We start from the raw sequence: 24,055 nt of genomic DNA on the forward strand, positions 1-24,055 counted from the left end.
TTTATTTGGTAAGGAAATGATTAACGACCTAGCCAAAATTGTAATGTGGACCAATAAAAACATTTTTATTGAGGGTAAATCTTGCCTCTACCCTACACTGTATGGAAAAGGAATTGTCAAACTTGAAAACTTAGTGGAATTTAGGCTCTATGGGTCTATCACCGTTAGAAGCTTTTTCAGGTAATGAAGCTTGTAGATGCCCTACCGGCACAGTGGCGGAGTTCATTAATGAATTTGACGCAACGAAATACTGGGGCCTTTTGATCTTGTGGATTGCCTTGAGTTATTTTTTAATGGCCAAAGGGTATCTCCTTGTAAACTTACGTGTAGGGTTGTCTATAGGGAATTTAGGTCCACCTTCGAGCGCATTCCAACGGCATAGACGAAATTTGAAAAAGAGTTCAATTATGCTAGATTCGAATGGAAAGAGATTTACCAATTACCGTTTAAAGTAACCTTGGACATAAGAACTCGTGAGTTTCAGTACAAAATTTTGGCGAGGTGACCCTTGGTGGCTAGTCTACTAGTTGCGATTTGGTGGTGGCGAAATGACTCTTGGTTGCGAGTTTACCGGTGGCGAGTCTTCCGAGCTGACCGTAAACCCTATTAAGCACACGAGGAGTTTTGGTAGCTCATGGTTGGTTAAATGGCGAAGGTGGTCGGTTTGAAACTGGGCTTTCACTCTCATCTTCCAGTCTTCCTTTATCGTCCGTTGTCAATCAACTAGCAATTAACATCTGAACGAAATTTATACTTCAAGGTGATTTGTACACATGATGGTAATGTTAGTGAATATTCTTCCCTTGTTTTGTTACAGGAGTCATTTTTTCTTAAACTTCCCCCTGATGAAGATGATGACATTGGTGTCGACGAGCCTACAGACTTGTATTCGCAGCCACGAAGACGCAGTGGTGTTAGCTTTAACCTTAGTCCTTCTTTAGGAGACAAGCAATCCACTGATGGAACTGAATGTGATAGTAATAGCGAAGATCAATTTTATCTACCAACTCACGTGCGTTCAATTGAGGAAACATTCGATGCATGGCAACAGTCATTTAAACGTCGAGAAAGTCGAACCAGTGCGTTTAGTTCTGGTGCCAGCTCACCTAACCAAAATACGTCACAAACAGTCGAACAAGAGGAAGAGCTTGATGCTCAGTCATGCTCAACCGAGTTCAGTGCAAAGGAAAGTGATGTCGCCTTTTCAAGTCACGTGAGGCCCACCTCATGCATCAGCTTTGTGAGTGATCATTCAATTTCTCAGAAAAAGTTAAATGGACATGTCAAGTCTAGGGTTAGCTCAGCCAATACTGTGTCTTTTTTTCAAGAAATTGAAGATCAACCTGGTTTTGACCACGAGAACTTAAATGAAGATGATGTAAGTAAGAGTGAAAAGTCATTTGGGGCAGTTGAAATGACGCGAAGTTTAACTTCTGCTGTCGGTTTTATAACTGAGCATGGCCATTTAGCAAGAAACTCTCCCCTTCTGGAGGACTTCTGCAACGAATCGTCTCAGTATGATGAAAACAAGACTACCTCCAGCAGTAAGCGAAATTCCTCACCTCCAATCAATGGGGATGGAGCTGAAGAAGAAGGTGAATTGCAGATCAAATTGATGCAATCTAAACAAAGTCTCATTTCCTCTGACAAGAAGATGTTTCAGATCAAGCCTGAGACTACAGGGGCGGAAACTGTAGGAGATTCACCACCAGCACAGACAAACGTTACTTCAACTTGCGTTCAATTGACTAAAGATGTATTATTAAATGACGAGAAACAGACGGAAAACGATGATGAAAGAACAAGCCCGAGCTTCTTTCAAACAATCGCGCAGAATACCACTGGTGGAAAAGGACAAGATAAGGAAATTGCAGGATCCAGTCGTCAGCCTGATGTCGAAGATGATTCTATTAAGGAATCACTTTCCCACAACTTTGAAAATGATGGATCGTATGCAATAACTGAAGCCGTTTTTAACTTGGAAGAAAGACTGTTTTATCCCAATGCTGAGTATTCACCAATGGAAGGCGAAGGGGAACAGGCAATATCAAATGATCTCATTGGAGAAATGCAGTCCTTACCTTGTGATTGCCAAAGTAGCAGCCCCAAAAGTGAAGTGACGATTCCTGCATTAAGCTTGAGGAGCATTGGAGGGAGTTTGGATTCAAAAGAGTCAACCGAGCGCTTGATATCTTACGGGGAAAAAGTGAATCCGGTCTTTTCTGGCCATAATGGACAGGAAAATACGGAAAGCAAATGGACGGTTAACGAGCAGTCCTCAGAGGGAACAGAGCTTCCTTCTCATGTATTTGGCGTGCAAAATAATTTTTCTAAGATAACGGAAGATATTCAAGAAACAACAGAGAAAGGCAGCTTAAATGAACGTGAAGCAATTGTCCTTCAGGACGAACTAGATGAGTTCGTACCACTTGACGGTGAGAATAGTGCAAAAACTTGGCAGAAAGATTCCGAACCAGACGAGTTCCAGAATAAATCAGAACACAATGATGAAGATGATGAAGGAGGATACATCACCGAGGCAAGCGGTCAAACGTTGCAAGGTATTCGCGGTGTTTTTGGTCCGAAGCTCACAAGGTGTAGTACAGCAGCGACATCTGTAGGTCTTGACATGGAAGATGAATCGGCTTTGAGCGAAGACGGATCGGACACCAAACATAAACCATATAACTTAGCAACAAAGGAGGCTTTAGATGCTTTCAAAGAGTTTCTTTTAGATACGAGTGGAGAAAAACTCTTGCAGTTTTGGCTTGAAGTTGAGAGTGGAAGATTCATAGACAACGAAGATGAAAGGAACAGGTATAGTTTGTGAAAAATAAAGGTGCCTCCACAATGACACAATGTAACAGTTTGGAATCATACTGTCGTACTCACGTGCTCTTTTCTTAACGCAATCAGAGGTGTAAGCAAAAGTGAACGCGGGAAAACGAATTTGTGCACATTGAACTAACCTATTGTTTAGTAATTCAGTGTTTTCCATGCAAGAGAAGTAAAACCGAAAACTGCATAAATTGTGGAAGGTTACAGAAAACAAGGGTGAGTACTGTGGAACATTATGAGGCCTGCTTGAAGTAAGGGCTCAGATTGATTAGAAGTAGAAAAAAAAAAGCCCTGTAGTTTGTATTATTTAAATGGGGTTGAGTCGTATCTGTCATAAATCATTTGAAAATTACTTTATAGCCTTTTTAAGGGGCACAAAGAACAAGAGTACACCTCTTTTTTGTCAAGTAAATTGAAATTTTAGTCTTGAAAGAAAAAAAGACAGAAAAATGTCTCGATGTTTGTTGGACATTACGGTAGCTGGAAAGGCAGGGCAATTACTACAGCTTCCACCAATGTTACTTGAGGAAGCCGCCAACAATTACAAAGATATGGCACCTTCTCTGGTATCCCTTCGCTCCCAATTTCATTTCTGCACAATGTTCGTAGCAGATACTGTGAGCTACATTGGGAGAGGGAAAGGAAGTGCATTGTGCCTCAACCATTTTGCTTGGGCGTTGTAGGAAAGGATTTGATTATTTTTAGTGAAGTGGTTATAAATCCATAACGAAAATCATGATTTGTATCCACTTGTGTAAACTACAGGTTTTGGTTCTTTTGTCCTAGAAGTTTAGTTTATTTTTCTTAAGCATAGTTATGGTGAAGCTGGACCTTCCACCTCTGCTTTAATTAAAATAACACAGAGGGTTTGATTGGTTAAAAGTGAACAGTCGGAATTTGACGGTTGTCCACGCCACATTACTCGAGCCGGTTTGTCAACTTTGGCTTCGCCACGCAGAGACACGTCGTAGCGTTAGGGTTAAAAGCGTAAACGTTTCCCTTTTTCACTCTCTTAGACTGGTGCAAAGTATTCGAGACAGATTCTGCAAAAGTGGTGGTATTTATGAGTTTGCAACTGCAACCAAAACAAGACTAAACATTATGGATGGATCAAAGATAACTTACGATGGCTTATTCGTTGTGCAGCCTGATGTCCTTGAGCCTCTGCTAAGTTACTGGTAAGCTTTTCTCAATACAAATGTGCGGTGTTATTCCTTAGAACGTGTAGATGTTTGGCTCAATTTTCCCTCCAAAGGTGCACGCCATAGGGAATTTAAGATCTGCGATAGCGACGTCGACAAAAACATCACCGCAAAACATAACTTTCAGTTTGCTTTATCGTAAATCTTTGAATAATTCGCGATTATTCCATCTCGTTCGCGTCGTATAATGTGATCGAAGTATCCTAAAAATTAATTAGAACGGGCGGTTTCAGAGTAAAAATTGGTAATGAAAGGTTCACATCTGTATGCTGCGGTTGTTGAAAAAACTTCAAATTCGGTGATTTATTGTTGTTTTGTAGAGTACCGCAATAATATGTACTGCAGCAAAAAGGTTTGCGTAAAACGCTCGGTTTTACATTTAAAAGACGTCCAAGCGGTAGAGTTTCTAAGGGAATAGTCATGGGCAATAGACCTTATCGGGGTTAGATGTTTCGACAAGGGTCTGTCTTTGGTAATTTTATCAAAAGCCCTCATACAGAGTTCATTGCGCCTATCTTCAAGTCTAGCGATTTTAGCAAGTTGTAAGGCTTCCTTGGTATGAGGATCGAGGGTATATTATCCTTAAAGCTCGCATTTGGACCCGCTCTATTTCACTAGACAGATAGGCGGGAAGGGCGTTATGCCAAAGCAGGCAACAATACTCTAGGACGGAACGTACGAAGAGATAGAAGTGATCCTCGCACTCATGAGTGGACAATTGAAGCAATTGTCTCTTATAGACACCTGAAAGATTCAGGAGGCTTCAACGGGATTTGAACCCATGACCTCTGCGATGAAGATGCAATGCTCTACCAACTGAGTTTTGAAGCCACACAGTTGGGAGCAGGTCAGTTTGTTGGGCTCAAGTGTTCCCGTTCGGGGATCAATTCTCTCTTTCGTCCATAACTAGCACTTCAAATACACATTTCTTTCAGTGTGCATTTTGTAAATGTATATTTACTAAGGGAGTCACGACTACAAACAAAAGATTACGATAAACTTGAATGCCCAAATAATCTTAAAATTTATTTTCATTTCAAAAGCTCTTATAATGCACAACTTCTTTCTTCGAAAGCAAAGTCTACACTTTCCCTTAACTAATTAGCACGCGTCTGAATTGGTGAACGAAGTTGGCTAGAATTTTGCTTTTCCAGGAGCCGCTCCTGGCTTTTCCGCGGAATTGCCACGTTCAAGTATTGGATGTTTTTACTCACAAACGTGGTACGCTTTGGTGTACGTATACTTTCTTTGTCGGTTAGTAACTCTTGACGAAAGGCCAATTAAGATCTCGCGAGAGTCAAGCCACTTTACTGAGAGAGTTGTTGGGTGCTACGTGATTCGCGTCCCGTACGAGGGTGGTAACTTACTTTTGAGCGATGCCTTGTATTAGCATAACACTGTGGCAGTAGCATGGAGCAAATCATGCTGTTGTTACTCTCCGCACTGCACAGAATTCCTGTACATCACAAGGCTACCTTCCTCCACTGTAGTATTTACCGTGCAAAGGTGGTTTGTAACCAATCTCCTGGGATCGAAAGGTGCAATAGACTGCGAGCAGTCTCTCATTTGCTCTAGAATCGTTGAAACGAACGCGTACGTTCAGCCATTGAAAGTTCAACGTACGCGTTCGTTTCAACGATTCTAGGGCAAAAGAGGGACTTCTCGCAGTTTAGAGGTGCGCTTGTGTAATGTGCAAATGCTGGTGGATGGACAAAAGAAGCGAATTGAGACATCTGGTCTTATTTCAGGTGCGTCCGATTTAGTATGCATCAACAACGGCGATCCCATTCCCATGATGTGGAATACAACAGACTCACAGAGGACAGACCGAAATCGTGTGTGAAAAGAGAGAACACACTTTCTAACTTACCTCAAGTTCCTGGATTAGCTGGCATGACTCAAGCCCTCCCTGAGAAACCCATCACTAGGCCCCTTAGCGGCACTGTTGAGCAAAGGACTAGATACCAGACTTCTAGACCTCAAGTGCGCGCTAAATCTGCTCATCCACGGCTTCTTCACTTCCATAAACATTTGCATACTAACGCAAATACACAGCAACTGGAGGTATGATGAGATCGTGGAACCCTAATGATTTGGGATCTTGTTTCTTTCATCAGTTGATAAAGGCTTTTAAAAAAACAATTATTTTAAGTTAAAATCTGACTTATTGATTTGTTTCAGTTCATGGTTTCCCCAGTGAGGACAGGCTATGGATTTGAGCAGCCACCTAGACCGTCATTTCCTGTTGAGCCCAAGCCAGACTACTTATCCTCCGTTAGGCTGTTTATCAACCCCTTCCCCTCCCCCGATAGCAAGATGCAGCGAATGATGAGGTCAGCCAAAACTTTCATGGGGCCGTTACAACCTTTTTGTGCTCTTCAAAACTCTTTTATTAGACGAAGTTTATCGACACCCTTAATTTGCATTTACTGCCATTTAGAGTGCAAAGAAAGTATATCTTGTGTCTTTACTCGTTCAATCAAACCTTGACGTAGTGGTTAGACTAGTTGGGGGACTGTATTCTTAGACTCGAGTGATGTTGAAGTTGGAGGGAAGAGCAACTTTGGGGAAACTTCTTGACGCTCACAAGAGTGAATTAGATAAGAGTGTTGTTATGGCATGGGTGGGCTCCTTAGCACAGTCACAAATGAGTCTATTTTTAGAATACGCTTTCCCGCGAAAATCAGTCGTCATGTCCCTGAAAAAAAAAAACATGGCAGAAGTAGTCACGCGTGACATGGCTTCCTCTGATTGGTTAAAATTGGCGGCCCTTTGGTTGTTTCGCGCGCAAAGTGTATCTAAAAATTAAATCCATTTGTGACTGTGCTGGGACAAGGCCGCAAAGTGATAATAGATCAATGCTCTAATCTAATTTTCTCTTGTGTGCATCTAATTACGTGCAGTCTGTATTTCAAATTTTGGTGCGGATATCCTTCTTTGACCACTATACGAATTTTTCTCATCATCGTCATCATCATTTAGTTAATTTTAGATACCGATTACAATGATAATACTGCGCAACCTGCAGCTAGCAGAGCTAATCGAGGCGGGTTGCGCTTTTAAATCATACGTCATCATCAGTAAATTAAAGAAGTAAACAATGAACGAAAGACCGAATAACAACTTAGCTAAAATATATCGTCCATCTTGGTCCGCTGACCACTGACCAAAAAAACCGGGACCGCAAAGCTTTGAAAATGGTCAGCCGGTTGCTTCCTTTATGCTTGCATTATTATTACTTTTCTTTGACTTGCTACGCTTAGTTCGTAGCCCCTGGAAAGATTAAAAATCGTTGATTTCATTTGTTTTATAATTCAGGACACTACAACGCACGGCTGTTTTTTCCGGTAGTACCGTACCTAATTCTATCGATAAGGAGACTGGATGCATGTCCAGCGAACTTTTGGACTCTTTGATCCAGGGTCTGATTTATGAGCGGCAGACTGGGAACTACTTCCAAGTCTTTTTACAAAAGTCAGGAAACAAGGTAATCACTGCGAGGAGAATTCAGTTTGCCATGTGCAATAAACGACGAATTGCCATGTTTTTAACTTCTCTCTGTGTTTACAGACATGGTTGAATTGCCTTGCCTTTTGGAAATCTCTTCAGGAATACAATGCTTATTTCTTCGCGGACTCCCTTAATCCGTCGCTGTTGTCAAGAAAGGCAAAGGTTTGTGTTTGTGGTAAAGTGGAATTTATTATAAAAGAATGAAGGAACAGCTGAAATAAACTAAAACGCTCAGCCTTTGTACAAAAGCTAACGAAGCTGGCAGCTGGCAGCCAGCACTTTTGTCTCGCCCACGAAAAGAAGTTGAGCTCTCACCTTTCGGAAGCCCAGCCTTTGCTGTGTAGGTGAGAGACGGGTGACGAGTCAAGAGGTTGAGTATGAGGAAAATGGATGAAATTCACCACTGACCTTACATGCAAGATCTATTAATAGCTCCGAACAGAAGCTCGTAGCCTGGAAGCGTTTAACTCCGGTTCAGAGCTGAGGTTTTTGAGTTTAAAATTTCCTTATTTGTAACGTAGCTCGCGCATTTTCCCGCGCGTGCAGCTTTGATCTTATTTTTGTCCATATTTGGGCATAAAATTGGTGTCCTAAAATCTCCAGCTTTGTTCCAAGGATGAGAATTGCAAGTCTCGGATAAGTACTACAAACCGTAGGCCCCGTCTCACAAATATCCGCCATGTTCATAAGTTCCCTGTGGGACGTTAAAGAACCGACACACTATTCGAGAAGAGTAGGGGATGGAGTCCCAGGTGTTGTGGCTGTCCTTTGTGAGCGTGACTGTTCTCTCTAGCAGAAGTGGCCGGCTTGGCAGTGACGTCTCTAAAAGGCTTGTGGTATATGAGGCCGCGTAAGCGGAAACAGCCACAAGTCAAAGCGACTTTGCCGAGTGCTGAAACATGTAGATGTAGATGAAGTTACACGCCTCAAGGTTCATGTGCTTCTGCTCCGAAACAATGGAAACTTTCACGGTCGTATAATTTTAAATTCACTGACATAATGTTTTGTTTTCCAGTCAATGTACGCCAATTTTGTGGTGCCAGGGAGTTGTCAGGATGTTCAAGTGACCACCATCATTCAAGAACAAGTCCGTAAAGAGTTGGACCCTCCGTATGAGGAACTTTTTGATGCAGTCGAGGAGCATGTTCTTTATTCTCTATTGCAACCTTGGAATATGCTCATGTCACAAGAAAGGAGCGAGTATACGGAAAAAGTGAGGTTGACTAGCAGTTGTTAGTATATACCACATAAGTGAATATTGCTTTCCGCGCTTTTTGATTGTCTATCTCGGAGGTGAATAGCAAGCAAAGCACAATGGATGGTTTGCAACGAACTTGGTGGACGAACAAAAGAAGCTCATGAAAGATTTTTTGTTTTCGTCCACCAACATGGCGATAATGACGTCACTTGAAAACCTGTTCACCTCTTAGCAAACGGAGAAAAGAAAAGTGGTCTCCAATCTCGCTTCTGCTCCAGAGGAGCAAATTTTATCGATAAACTCGGCTGATTATTCAACTTGTGTGGTATGTACTAAAACAATTGTTCATCGAAGTGGATGTAAATAGTGGTGGATATTTGCCGCGCCGCATTGTGCTTTTTTGCTGTTCACCCCTTTTGAACCCTTCCAAAATCTTCACGGCTTTATTCTATCTTAAAATATCTTCTTAAATAGCTAATATCACCATTTAGACCTTACTCTGATATCTTTAAAAGAATGACTCAAGAATCACTGATGATTTTAGCCCATCATGAAAGTTGGAGAGGAAATTAAATTCGTAAAAGGCAAGTTATTTTCTTATTTTGGTATCTTTTGGACATCTACAAACTGAATTTCCATAAATTGAATGTGGATAAATCATTCTCCTTAAATTCATTTCAAATATTCCCCTGGGTTGCCAAATGTTATATATACGAGTGAGCTTAACTGTACTAAGTTATTAGATAAACGCCGTTTCTACGGAGAAACAGCCAAAATGCTGTGACAGTGATTGTCTTTCAATCTTTCCGCTACAATAATCTTGTTGCTTTATAACCTTAAAAAGACTTGCCTTTTCTCGGCTTTAAGACTTGGAAACTGAACTAGCCGTAGTTTTGTCCATGACGACGCAAAATGGGATTAATACCGGGTTGACATCCGGAAAACTACTTTTCTGCATGGTTTTAAAGAAATTCCGTATGAGTCAGATTTTTTTTAGTTAGGAGGCCCTTTAAAAGCCTTGATTCTTGCCTGTTTATTAAACTTATTTCGTCAAATGCTTAGGTCCCCAAGGAGCGAACACTTCAGTACATTGAAATCAAGGTCATGGCTCGGCGAAGACACAGTGTCATTTATTCAAGTAACGGGGTAAGAAAGCTCAGCGAATATCGATGAATAAAAACCGAGACAAAGTCCAGGTTTTTATTCACCGATATTCACCGAGCCCGAGATGGACAATAATTAATTGTTTAGTATAATTACTTAGGTGATTATTTGAAAAATATACTTCGCTTTTAACTTCGACGAAACGTCTTGCGGCCATTTTGAAGAAACCTCTTAGTGATGATCGCGTGGTAATCGCCTCAACCAATCAGCGCAGAGAATTTTCAATAATCACCTATGTAATTATACTAAACTGAATTATACTGAATAAGAGTGACAACAGATACTTTGTAGCTCTTTGTAACCTCTGATGTCACTAGATCTGGTTGACACCGAGCTTTCTTGTTTGTCATTTGCGTATGCCAATTTTCCCAGCCAATCCCAAGAACCTTTGTAAGGGAAGTGTGCGTAATGACGTAATAGCAGCACTTATACGTCAACCATCTTGGATTACTGACTTGGAAGTAACAATTGTGTGTGGGTGGAGCTGTCTTTATTATGGCCAGGGCCCTTAGTTAATGCATTTCTATGTCTCCTCTCTTGCAAAATGGCAACATGAAATAACAAAATTCATAGTTTTGTGGAGAGCATCGCAAGACCCCAAGGATGAAACTGTCATTCTCTTTTGTTACGGAAGAGCTCAGTTTTTTTTTTAATCCTTGGGTAACTGGCTTATTTAAGTTTTTTCGGCAAACCTCGTATATTTTGTATTTTAGCTTGTTGACACTGAGGACGAACAAGATAAGGAGAGAATATCAGTGGATGAAGCTAACAGACCGATACCCATACCAAAAGACGGCTTCACATTTGAAACACTTATAAAAAGTAGAGATGAGGTGGAATATTTTAAGGAATTTCTTTCCAACAAACACACAAAGGGTAAGATCACGGTACCTTTTTCTTCCCCTCTTGATGCAATTAAACATCACAAGAAGCTGCGGCCTGATTAAGCTGTTAAGGACCAAACACTAATCCAGGGAATGCAGCAGCTTCTCTTGTTCTTTAAGTTGGTTTGCTGGTTCTCTGCTCCGAGAGGGTACTCCTGGTTTCCCTTCTACTGAAAAACCGATTATTGATTTGAACTGAGTTAAATTGATTTGATTTCTTTGTGTAGTGCCCTCAATTATTGCCCCGGCGCTAGAAGACTTTGCATTTTAGTTAAGTTAATTTTTATTAACTGAACGGTCGAACTCATTGTTTCTGCTGTTTATCCTTATTTTTTTTGGCTTTGGTGGAGAAATAACTTACGTCGTAGTTCTTGAGACAGAACCGACATTTCTTTTACGTTATCAGGAATCAAGGATTTGATGGCTTGGACCGATATGGAAACATTTCGGCGTATCTCCCACTCCGTGGAGGAAAAACGCGACAAAAAAGCCAAGGAAATACGGGATAATTGGCTTGGCAAAAAATACTTTTTTGGTCCTGATAGCCCAGCCACCAGGGAGGGACGAAACTTGGTAAGTTAGATGTCACAACAGATCTGTAAAGAGATAAGCTTGGACTTCAATGTTTGTCAGCTGGCAAGTTGTTTATGTGGATTGAGTTCTGATAGCTGAAGTATCATACCCATTAAATAGTACTTAATTTGCTTTCTCGTTCTCCTTGTTTGCAGATAATGAATCTGAATGGTGGCCGACCTATCAAGGAAAGACCAGGAACCCCGGTCATACTGGAAAGCCAGAAGTTTGTACGCGCGCGCATAGAACGCCGCTGGTTGATGTTGTTTAAACAGACCTTGGAATTTATAGAGAGACAGAAACCACGTGTAGCGAGTGTCCCGGAAATGGTAGAGGACATCATGCTGAAGAGAAGACTACAAAGGAGTGAAGCTGCTTGGAAGGTGAGGATAATTGGAGAATTGTTTGGAGGATCTTTATCTGATATTCGGCCAGAAAATTGGTCTATCGTTTTTGCAACAATCAGTACCCAATTCGTGGTATTTTAGAAGACACTAATCTACTCTTTCTCTTTATTCTAAAACTGGAATAAAAACATCGGAAATAGCCGTGAAAGGACTTTCCCAAATTTGAAATTACTTTCGTTGCAGTTGTCCCTTGTTCAGGTAACAGTCGTTAGGGAACTTTTTAAGGTTTTTAGGTATTCCTATTGAATTCATTTTGAGAAAAACCAATTTGTTTGCCTGTTGTAGATTTTGAATAGCAGATGGGTTTCGTCCTCTCGTGACGTGGTTGCATTGCGTCAGACTCTTCTTAATCCCGACAGCTGTAGCGAGTTTACAGCTTACGTAGCAATGAAAGGAGACACACTCGAAAGCAATGTACATTTCTGGCTTGAAGTACAAAAGTTCAAGGTAAGTGGGAATGCGCGTCGCGTTTCTATCCATTCCAGTACCAGCCTTGTTTCCAGGGTCTTTCGTCTCCACATTCCTTGAGGGTGGGGTGTGGAGAGGAAAGGCCTGGGAACGAGGGACACCATTGACGAGTGCATCCGTCCTGCATTAGCTAGAGTAAAGTTCATAATTGTCACTCTTAGGGACCAAAGATTTAATCAATATACCATTTTGTTTCTTCATAGGATTTGTGTCATTCGCATGCACAACCAGCTCTTATTTACCGCAAAGTACAGACAATCATTGACTGTTTCTTAAACTCTGCAATTGCACCCGAGCTTCAAATCGACATTCCTATTGAAATGGCTGAAAAACTAATGGAGAAACTGTCAGGAAGAACACCATCACTGCATCCTTATGTGTTTAGGGAAGCACAGGTAAACTGGATGAAGAATGCATGCTTTTGATCAGAACCTTAGAAAGGTGGGAGTGTAAATGATTTTCATTGCTATATTTTGTGGTCTTGATCTGAATTCTTATTGGCTAAGAAGCGATTGGCTAATTCTGGCAATCAGTACAAATTTCACATTTGTAAATAATAGTCTGCAAGCTTGGTGCGCAATGCATAGTAATGTTTTAAACAAGCGGCAGGGTTGTGCTTATAACAGTTACTGTAGTAAAATTTCTGGTCGATAGTCTTGATGCTGTTTTCTTGAAAGCACGTGCCTAAGGGTAAAACGTTTTCCAATAAAACGTTTTTAGTTTCGCCTTTGTGATGTTCGTATAACCAAGTTCAAAGTAAGTACAATCTGCGTTAGCGTTAGGTTTTGGAGGACAACACTGATGTGAAAAATACGTGATCCAATCATTGGATATGATTGACTGAGCTCTGTGTTTTCATCTGCTCAACAGTGAACTAAAGCCTCATTTTGACAGTGTTGGTTAAGAGCAGCGCTGGAAAAATTTCAAACCAACGTTTTGATTAATCTGCAGTCTCCCCAATTATTGATTCACTTCTCGACCTTTAGTCGCATAACTGAATTAAGTGATTATTTTTATTATCTTGTAGTAGCCAATATTCGAAGGCAGCGTAAAACACCACAAAGGTGTCGCGTGCCTTTCGATTGGAAATCAAAAAGCACCCTATTTTCTTGAGGCTTGAAGTATGTAGGACGTTCTAAATCATGAGCTGTGACTTTTTTAATCGTTCTCTAACAGATGACGGTGTTTCGTGTTTTGTTCAACCATTGGAAGGAGTTTGCAACTCAGCGGAGCAAAATCCCAGAGGGTGTAAATCCGAGAGAGTATTTTGCTGAGCTGCTGAGGAGACACCGGGCTGATACCAAGAGCAAGAAAGACGCGAGTGAAAGAAGGAGATTAGCGCGACTTAGCGCTGAAAGGAAGAAGAAGGAAAAGGAAGAAAGGGAAAAGAAGCGAATTGAAGACTTTGCCAGGTGGGTAGAGAGGAATTGTTTATTTCTTTCATTTTCTTACATTCTATAAACAATGATTTGCACAACCAAAATGTTACAAAACAAAGAGTCATAAAGTAGATCGAATTAAATTAATAACGAATTTGATTTCATAGGTGTGCGGAGCCAAAGTAGCAAGAGCTTTTTAGTTGGCCACCGCCATAGTTGATCAAATGGCAACAACAACTTAAATTATTACCATAATTAAACCAAAATATATCTAGGAAGGCGTGAGGGCTTAGATGATAACGATTGAGTATCAGTAGAAATCAAGTTTGATTTTTGAGAACAATACACTTGTAGATTTTGTAATAAAAACTAACGATAAAAAGTCACGACGTTTCGACCCCTCGGAGGTCATTTTCAAGTGAGAATAAAAGTTTTAAGAATTAGCATAAATATGTAAAAACTAGATAAAAATGCGGCGAACGCCGAAATGTGATAAAATATGTACAAAAGTGTAAAAAGTGCTAAAAATATATGGAGTAATGAACGGTAGCTAGAGAAAAACAATAGACAAAAAATAATTAATTACAAGAACTGTTCTAAACAAATAATTTGGCGCGGATAGAGTCACACTGTTTGTTTAGCGATGGTTTCAGTTCTTTTATAAAAAACATTTCAAAAACAAGACAATCAAACTTGTTCTGGCACTTTCTCAGGATTCTAAAACTCTTTGCGATGTTGTTAGGTTCCAATGCATGTTTCTCTCTCAGATGGTCGCCGATGGTTGCCCCTTTGTGCTCTTCAATGCGCTGGTGAAGGTGCCGGCAGGTATATCCGACATAACCTGCGTCGCACAGGTCACACTTGAATTGGTACACAACGCACTGTTGGCTTACAAGGGGTGGCTTCTCTTCACGGACCCGGATCTCTTCTTTGATCTTTTTGCTCGTGTAAACAGGGGTAATATCCGCACTGATCTTACGGCTTAGGTCGGCAAGTTGTCTCCGTACGGCGTTCGCAGATTTTTGGTCCTTGAAGGGCAACACGACTCTGATTGGGTCCCCACGCTTCTCATCAACGTGGGTGCGTGATTCCTCGGAAACTTTTGAATCAACGAAAAGGCGGATGGTGGACTACACATGATCTTCAGGATAACACAGACGGGAAAAGATCTCTTTGAGGCGTTCACATTCCTCGTGAAAGGCCTTCCATGTAGACGAGAGCTTAAACGCACGGTTAAGCATGGTATTTATCAGTGACCGTTTATATCTCGCGTCAACGTGGCTGTGATAATGTAACAACAGTCCGGTGTCAGTTGGTTTTCGGTACACCGTTGTGTTCAGGTAGCATCCATTCCTGATTACGTTCATTCCAAGAAAGGGTAGTCTGCCATTTTCTTCGAGCTCCATTGTGAAATCAATAGAAGGGTGACTGTTGTTTAGTGTCGTTAAGAAATCTATAGCTGCTTCAACATCAGGCATTGCGCTAAGGGTGTCATCAACATAGTGCTTGTAAAAGGCGGGCATCTTGTTTTCTGTTTCCAGCTGTTTCTCGATGTTACACATGAAGGCGTTTGCCATGAGAGGCCCCAGCGGCGAGCCCATTGCCACACCGTCCACTTGTTCGTACAAGTTTCCTTCAAACTGGAAAAGCTGATTTTTGGTGGCGATTCTTAACAGTTCTATCAGGGCCTGCTTCGTGATATTAAGATCGTGTTCTTTGTTGAACCAGTCGTTCTCAAAGGCTCTCTCTGCAATACTCTCAATGGTTTCGTACACAGGAACATTAGTAAAGAGTGATGACACATCATACGACACCAAAACATCATGCTCTTTGATTTTCATTTCACGGAGTTCGTCAGCAAAAACAAAAATGTCACCGACGGTATGGTCGTTGACGGACAAGGGCTTTAGCTTTTCGTCCAGCCACTTGGCAAGTTTATAATTGTATGTTCCTGTGGCAGATAAGATAGGACGCATGGCTAACTTCTTCTTGTGGGTTTTAGGAAGACCGTACAGATGTGCGAGCCTGGAACCCTTTTGGACTACTGAGTCGGCGATGTTTTTGGGTAGGATCTTTTGTACAGTCGACGTCAACTCCTTCTCCTTTTGGAGTAATGGATGGTAAAATTTCGGAGGTCTACCTCGTGTTCTTGGTCTCTCAAGGCTTACTGCTGCAAATTTTTCTTCGTCATTAATGGATGATTCTTTCAACAGACGTGCGTAGTCAGATTTATCCATTATAACCACGCCTGAGCCTTTATCCGGCTTTGTGATAACAATGTCATCCCTCTTCTTAAGTTGACTTATTGCTCTCAGCATTGCTTTCGGTGGTGTTGGACCTTTACGTTCGCTGTAATTGAGTGCAATAGATCGCAGTGTTGCAGCTGCTAGTTCTCTCTCGTTGCTGTCTTCGAGTTTCGGTTCTAGTTTCCAGTAAGCCTTCTCAAACGTTGCATGGATTTCTCTTGATGATATTCGCTGTGGCAGTGCAAAGTTTAACCCTCTACACAACACCAACTTTTGGAAGAAGGATAGCCTGTACGAAGATATGTTCTTAATGTGCTCATCAATGTTCGTGTCGGCGTTCAGAAGTCGTGCGATCTTTTTAGTGTGAACGCTCATCTGTTGTTGATACTGCTCATTGCGAAGGAAGACAATCGTTTTGAGAATGCAGATGAAGCGAAGAGGCGAGCATTCTTCTTGGATTTCTCGGTAAACTTCTCTGATTTCTCTTCTTAGCTCTGGTAGTTGCTTGGTTTTCTGGCGAAGCTCTTCACTGACGACATTCTGCTCAAACGCTGCTGATGATCGACTCCATTTCTCAGATTTAGTCTTGTCAACTCTCGCAAATGTAGGTGTCAGGTCAAAGTTTTGACATAGTTTTAAAAATTCAACTGCGGTCTCAAAGTTTACTTGTTTTATGCTGCACTGCTCAAGTCTCCTGAACAAGTGGAGTTTGAACAAGTTTTTGAAATGTTTTTTATAAAACACCTGAAACCATCGCTAAACAAACAGTGTGACTCTATCCGCGCCAAATTATTTGTTTAGAACAGTTCTTGTAATTAATTATTTTTTGTCTATTGTTTTTCTCTAGCTACCGTTCATTACTCCATATATTTTTAGCACTTTTTACACTTTTGTACATATTTTATCACATTTCGGCGTTCGCCGCATTTTTATCTAGTTTTTACATATTTATGCTAATTCTTAAAACTTTTATTCTCACTTGAAAATGACCTCCGAGGGGTCGAAACGTCGTGACTTTTTATCGTTAGTTTTTATTACAAAATCTATATCTAAAAGACTTCTGATTAAGAATACACTTGTACTCTTTCCTTAAAGAATTGTAAGACATGAGTTAGAATCTTAATTTAATTACATCAGTCTATTCACGGTTTGAAATGCACATCTTTCTTTTTCCCATTTTCGTACGCGCGAAATACAAATTTTCCATTCTACGACCTTATCTCTTAGACAACCACAGACGAACCTTTGATGTTTATTCAGATTCCTAGATAGTCGGGAAAGCTAAAAGCGAAAACTGCGCGCGAGAAACGCGTGAGAGCTGGGGTCTTGCCTCGACTCCAGCTCCCACGCGTTTTTCGCGCGCAGTTCTTACTTTTTGGCTTTCCCGACTATCTAGGAGCCTGGAACAGGCTTTCGAACGTGGGGCAATGTGCGTTAGGTAATTACGGAGACCTACCCCATTGGCAAGTGCTCATTTAATTCTACAGTAATTACCTTAAAATCGTCAGAGGATGTCCGATGATTGTGAAACCGACGTCAGCTACTTAAATGTTTCGTACTTTAGCTGGTGTTGTAGAAATCAGCAAGCGTAACGTGACCAACAGTTACTTATAAACCAGCGCCAAAAGCGACGGCGGGAAAGGTTAATAAACAAGCCATGATATGCGCTTTGGCAAGTCTTTCCGGTAAAGATTGTCGTTTGCAAATGGAAGAGCCTGTGATATCTGCGGCGGATCTGCCTCATTTCCAGACGTCTCTCTCGCGTTTGCTCAAGGGAGGGAGGGAAGGGGATAGTGCCTCTCTTCTTTTCCCCTTTCCGTGGCTCCTCGCGGTTCGCTTTCGTCACCAGCCAGTCGCGGCTTCCCTTGTTTGCGAACAAAGTGCAAGACGAAGCGCCTTAGGTGAAGGCAAGTGGCGGATATTTTAATCCTATTTGTTGCTTTCATTGCGGCGTGTTTCATAGAGGCGGGGGTGACAGCTCTCTCTCTGTATATTTTCCCTTTTTACTAAGCAAGACTAGGTCAGTTGTAAGGGAAAATAACATACATGTCTTCTATATCTTTATCGTGGAATATTAATTAAATGTCGTAGATTTTAGTTAGTTAAACACGATGCGATGTAAGGAAAAGTAACATAGATATCTTTTATGCTTTTATTGTAGAGTATTAATTAAATGTCGTAGATTTGTAGTTAGTTAGACACGATTCCTAGGAAGGCCACTTTTATTGTGATAAGATGTTGTGTATAAATTAAGTTGATGATGATGATGATTCATGTCTTTATTAACAGTTTGTTCAGTACGGAGAGTGCATCAGTTTTCTACACAGAAGACGACGATTTGCGTTCGTGGTTTTACTCCAAATATCTCGTTGAACAAGAACGACAGGAACACATTAAACGTCTTAAAGAAAAAGGAATCAATGTCCCCGAAGAAGATCTCGCAGACGCAGACAGAGGTCCCTAATTTTTTTTATGTTCAGTTTCAGTTTTGTGTTTTGCTATTTTTGTTTTTGTTGTTCACTTATTACTTATTTACTTTTTTATGAAACATTTTTTTTGCAGAAGAGGCAAAGAGTAGACGATCTCGTGCTTCCATTGGGAAATCCTCAACTCTAAGCAAGACAGGTTTGAAAGAAACCTTTATTATTCTGTCACTCCCTTCTTTCCTCTTCCGTCAATCACACACTCATTCACTCATTCATTATTTATTCTTTGTAGTTCATGACACATTAAGTGACCAGAAAAGTAGTGAAGGTAAGAAGATTAATTTATCTCTATTATTCCATCTACTTCGTATTTGAGATCTTGTCCTTGTAAATTGATTTCCTCAGGTTCCTCCAGAAAAAATCAAGCAAAACTTCTGAAGCGAACTTTGGGTGGTCAGCTGTCTCCGTCACCCGTCGGGCGCAGCTCTGCGATTTCCTCGTCTCTATCACTTCCACGTCGATACTCTGACGAATCATTGGCTCTGTCGCGTAAAGATGACAAGATGAGTCCATCTGGGAAAGTCAAAATAACAGCAGAAAAAAGAGAAGAGTTATCACCAAAACACGCCAACGTCGAGATGAAAAATGAGAGGAATATTTCTGAGATTCAAGTCTTTCCTGAAACGTTGCAAAATAATCATGGAAATAAGTTGTTGCCACAACGTCCTCGCACTCCTAAACAACAGTTGACAAACACACAAATAGCCAAATCAGCCACTACTAATAAGAGGCTTGTTTCTCTGGATGCCGTATCCTGTATCAGTGATTACAGTATTTTGAGCAACGTAGAGTTTGCATCGCGAAAAACAGCAACAGAGAAGAAAAGACATCAAGAAGGCACCTCTCCACTGACTTTCAAATCTCTTAAAGATTTCACAAATTCCCCGGAAGGTAAGGCTTAATTTACTCAGGTAATGCTCCGAATTGTCTGGCTTCCAAAGCAAAATTATATTTCAGTTTTGTTGTTCCTTCATTCATCCATGACAGTATATGGCCTAACCCCACTTCATGGTACAAAAAATGGGGAGCTTTTATCCGGGAAAATAAGCTTTCCTTTGTCGAGTTATCCGAAGAGCAGCAATTTCATTACGATTACAATTACAATGCTACAGCTTCAACAATACAATACTTTAAAGTGCACCTAAACTAGAATATTTTTCGTCAACAATATTTTTCTCCCCGCCAAAAGCAAACACTGATGTTTGTCCATTCTTATCTCGAAATGTCGATTTTTGTCTGCCGGGCAAGAAACGAAAAGGTATCAAAACTAGTAGCAATTTGGACTGCCGACCGTTATGTGAGAGCCATGGGTTTATTATCGGTTCTACGACGCAAACTGCTTTGCAATGAAAATTTTATTTTGAAACAAAATGCAAAGAAGTTTGTGACGTAAAATCGAGAGTAGATCCATGCCTCTCACATCACGGCCGTGGTTCCAAATTACTGCTAGTTCTGCCAAATTTACGTGGCTTGCAAAGCACAGAAAAATCCAAATTCTGGGTAACAATGGTGACATGTGTTTGATTTGAATGGGGAGATTTATATCAGGTTATCTCCCGGAGTACGACATTGAAGCAGAAGATAGTAGGGAGCTTACGAAACGACGACGCCGACGGCAACGATGACGCTACAAAACATTAGGTCAATGGTTCTGCACACTCCGCACGTGCGTTTTACATTTTGGTGCATTTCTTTGCCGTCATCTCCTAAATGACGACGTGAAATGACCAAATTCAAGGTTCTGTGGAGGACGTTAGCACATGACGAGGAATTTTCAGTTCTCTCTCTACGCTTCCAACCCACTCATACCAGTTTAATTCCTCAACAGTTGCTACACATTTTTAACGCGAAACGGCATGAAATAGTTTCGTAGTGATATGAATAACGCGAACTCGTATTTTTAAATGAAGTCCTCGTAGCCGTCGTCGTCCTCATTTCGTAAGCTCCCTAGTGATTTGCAAATGACGCCGGTGACACCAAGTAAAAGCGAAGAAAATCTGGATAGCTGTGACCTTGCTTATGCCGATCGATGGCTGATGAAGACTGGTTAAAAGCATATGAAAAGGAGCTAAAAGATAATGAAAAAGTCGAGGGAATGTTCGATAAAATTCGCAGCAACTTGTCCATAGGGCATATTCTAGGCGAACTTGCTCTCTCAGCGTCTCTCTGTGCGAAAATCGCTTCCTTAACGGACGTCACACACTAGACTTGGACTCAATCTCCTCAAACTCGGCGGCTGCGCGTATTTTCAGAATTTTGAAAATCCACAGAAAGTTGAGGAAATAACATATAACGACAATTTTTCCACCAATGTGATCCTGAACAAAAGAACATCCTGGCGGCTAACAAAAAAATTAGGAAGCTAGGTGCACTTTTAAAGACAATTTTTGAAAATATGGCTGCGCAGTCTAAACTTTTTCGTAATCGAACGCGTTTGACAGTCTTGAGGTTTTTCAAAGGTGACCCTGTGTGCATGTGGTTACTGGTAATAATATCTTTTGCCGGTTGTGTCTCGTAGATGTATACCCGGTACAAAGAGTATGTTTTTAAATCTATTGTATCAGGTGCGCAACTGTCAATGCCTTTGCCGCTGGTCAGGATAACCTCAGCATCGCACCATGGAAAATCGGATAAAGACGGCTCCGTTGGAGAAACCTCACCTGTACACAATAAAACACGACCTTTACCGCAGCAAATGGGCAAAAAAGTACCAATAAGGCCAGGAGCTCGAAAAAGACTGGGAACAAATCAAGATGAAATACAAATTTTACCTGATGTCGTGGTAAATTAATGCGATCACGTGACCGATGCAAGTAGGAAACTTGGCAACGGCGATGACAACGTTCAACGAAAAGTGCACTTGAAAGTAACTATAGCTAGCAACTATGTCGCGTTGCAACTGGATCTGTAGGAACATCGTTGGGACAAATGTAGGTAATTGAAGATCAACACTTGTATGATCACGCTGCCGTCCAGACCCTAAAGTTGGTAGTTGGAGATTGTTTTGCAGAGGACCGGAATTAAAGGGATAGTCTCACTCTAGTTTAGTCAAACTTCAAAACACGAAAAGACGTCTTTGCATGGCAGTGAAGGCCAAAAAATAATGCTGCAGTTTTGTTGCCAAGAAACATTGAAGTGCATTGAGGCTATTTGTTCATTTTGCTGCCAAAGATGGAGAGGATGTAAATGGATGGAAACTTGAAAAAGCGGGCCACTGTTTTTTAAAACTGAGTTTTGGAGACGATGTCAAAGTTCAGAAAGTCTCCAAAAATTAAATACGAATAGGTCTTTGTGCCATAAATGTATTCTATATCTTGTCATGGGTTGTCAGGAATGTTGTACGTGTGAGCTAAAGTGCTAATTTAGATTTTAACCCAGTTTTGACCTAAAAACAGCAAATTTAGCATGACAGTGCATGCCCCTTCAAATGTGTTGAGAATTATGGCGCACGCATTACGTTTTACTCATCAGACCTAATGTTTTCGTCGGGGCCATCTTTGTTGCTTAACTCCCTAATGTTAGACGAGATTTCCATTAGCGCTGACAACGGTGTCAAGCTGTTTAAAGAGGGACTTGCTAAGATCAATCCGTCGTTTGTAAAACCACAAGTTCAGTTGACAACTTTGGTATTCGACACTGACTTAAAAAGCCATAAAAGACATTGGCAGCGACAGTTATGTGAGAAAGCTGATGAAGAAAATAGTTTAGACAAGCGTCAGTGGATCGCGGTTGTTAATCTCTTTTTCCGCAATTCACCTTTTACTTCTCGAAATTTACTAAAAGAAACAAAATACAGACATGAAAATAAAGAAAACCTGCGACTGAAAAGCGAAGAAAAATCAAAAATACGAATTTAAAAAAACAACAACAACAATTTAAAAATCTGTGCGGCAATGGGGATTGACAAAAAACTTAAACAATAAACGAACTCGACTGCCGGTAAAAACGAAAACTAGACAAATCAGAGAAAATGAACTAACAAAGCAATGCAGGTAGCGCAAGAAAGATAACGAAACTAGTGAGTGTTACATAAGAGCAAAAAAAGGGAGGAAATAACTATGACAGGGTGATGTGAAGTGCTATTTTCTACCCATGTAAACCAGGAGAGCGTTAGCCCTACCAATGAAAATGGGCCCACTCAAGAACAGAGAAAAACTCTGACCAGGGTGGGAATTGAACCCACGACCTTACATACTTACATACATACATACATACATACATACATACATACATACATACATACATACATACATACATACATACATACATACATACATACATACATACATACATACATACATACATACATACATACATAATTGACCGCTCCCCATAGGGGCTTTTCAAGGCCAATGAAACACGACGGAACAGAACAACAACAACTGTTAAGAATCCCAACTGACCGAAGGCAAGCCAGTGGGCTATTTACAAGTGCAGCTGAGAAGTTGAACCAGGGACTACCAGGATCAAATTTAACAAGTGGTCAGAGCGGGTCTTGAACCTGGGATCTCCGGATCTCAAGGCAAGCACCCCAACCACTGGGCCACACTGCCTCCGAACCTTCCTAACCTTCGGGTTAGATCACCAGTTTGGCCCAGTGGTTAGGGTCGCTTGCCTTGAGATCCGGAGATCCCGGGTTCAAGACCCGCTCTGACCACTTGTTGAATTTTATCCTGGTAGTCCCTAGTTCGACTTCTCAGCTGCACTTGTAAATAGCCAACTGGTTTCCTCCGACCAGTTGGAATTCTTAACAGTTGTAGTTGTTGTGTTCTGTTGTTTCGTTGATTATGTTTCATTGGCCCTGAAAAGCCCCTATGGGGAGCGGTCAATTAAGTATGTATTGTATTGTATTGTATCGCTGCTCTACCGACTGAGCTACAAGGTCAGAACTGTTTTTTGTTATTGTAGATAGTTAAATTTGGACAAAGTACGATGAGAGAAAATATGAAAAATTTGAGGTCTATATCTATATGTTCGTCAGTAGTTCTATTTGTTTATGAAAGGTTGCTTTATCACTTTTATTTTAGTATTCCTGTTTTGACTTAACCACAACAAGAGCTCATCAACGGGAGCGTCTATCTTCCATACTTGGCCCGAAAGTCAACCTTTTCCCGAGTAGATTTATTTATAGAACGCCTCCCATTGGAGATTCAGCACGCCCATTGTTGTAATAGCCAATCAAAACAGAGCTGTCTCAGCGCCAAGGGAAACATGATACTTTTTGTGGAGATGGAAGCTCCCCTTGATGAACTCCTGACCACAGCCAGATTGTTATCTTCAGGCCCCCAATATGACCAGTTAGATGACAAAACTTTATCACTCAACAGAAATAAGCACAAATTTGATTTTGTCAAACGAGTGGATAAAGGAGAAAGATTGAGGTGACGTTTCGAGCGTTAGCACTTGGTCAGAGCGAAGGCGCTAACGCTCAAAACTTCGGCTCACATATATATATCTCTCTAATGCTGGTAAATCTACTTTAAAGTGCAACTAAACTCAAATAGTTTTCGGTCTTAACATAAATCTCTTCATCCAAAGCAAGCATATGTCAGCATTGTTACCCAAAATTTCGCTTTTTCTGTGCCCTTGCAAGTCACGTAAACTTGGCATAACTTGCAGTAATTTGGACCCACGACCGTGATGTGAGAGGCGTGGGTCTATTCTCGATTTTACGTCACAAACTGCTTTGCATTCCTGTTT

At 41.0% G+C, this 24,055-nt stretch overlaps 1 protein-coding gene and 1 pseudogene across 1 annotated transcript in view; one reads left to right on the plus strand and one right to left on the minus strand.

Moving 5' to 3' along the window:
- The window catches only part of LOC138045678 (uncharacterized), a 28,528-nt gene extending 6,342 nt beyond the window's left edge, over positions 1 to 22,186 (plus strand). The window contains exons 4-22 of the mRNA XM_068892256.1: positions 818 to 2,817; positions 3,855 to 4,016; positions 5,789 to 6,104; positions 6,222 to 6,373; positions 7,359 to 7,527; positions 7,611 to 7,712; positions 8,566 to 8,763; positions 9,811 to 9,894; positions 10,626 to 10,788; positions 11,203 to 11,369; positions 11,525 to 11,752; positions 12,062 to 12,223; positions 12,448 to 12,639; positions 13,421 to 13,656; positions 18,159 to 18,325; positions 18,432 to 18,494; positions 18,588 to 18,623; positions 18,701 to 19,246; positions 20,920 to 22,186. Of these exons, the coding sequence (XP_068748357.1) occupies positions 818 to 2,817; positions 3,855 to 4,016; positions 5,789 to 6,104; positions 6,222 to 6,373; positions 7,359 to 7,527; positions 7,611 to 7,712; positions 8,566 to 8,763; positions 9,811 to 9,894; positions 10,626 to 10,788; positions 11,203 to 11,369; positions 11,525 to 11,752; positions 12,062 to 12,223; positions 12,448 to 12,639; positions 13,421 to 13,656; positions 18,159 to 18,325; positions 18,432 to 18,494; positions 18,588 to 18,623; positions 18,701 to 19,246; positions 20,920 to 21,146 (5,370 nt within the window). The 3' untranslated portion in view covers positions 21,147 to 22,186. The remainder of the gene's footprint in view (positions 1 to 817; positions 2,818 to 3,854; positions 4,017 to 5,788; positions 6,105 to 6,221; positions 6,374 to 7,358; positions 7,528 to 7,610; positions 7,713 to 8,565; positions 8,764 to 9,810; positions 9,895 to 10,625; positions 10,789 to 11,202; positions 11,370 to 11,524; positions 11,753 to 12,061; positions 12,224 to 12,447; positions 12,640 to 13,420; positions 13,657 to 18,158; positions 18,326 to 18,431; positions 18,495 to 18,587; positions 18,624 to 18,700; positions 19,247 to 20,919) is intronic.
- On the minus strand, positions 14,019 to 15,599 carry LOC138044509 (uncharacterized; annotated as a pseudogene).
- Positions 22,187 to 24,055: the final 1,869 nt, after the last annotated feature.

This window comes from Montipora capricornis, chromosome 4 (assembly GCF_036669925.1).
Source record: "Montipora capricornis isolate CH-2021 chromosome 4, ASM3666992v2, whole genome shotgun sequence".
Classification (NCBI taxonomy): Eukaryota; Metazoa; Cnidaria; class Anthozoa; order Scleractinia; family Acroporidae; genus Montipora; species Montipora capricornis.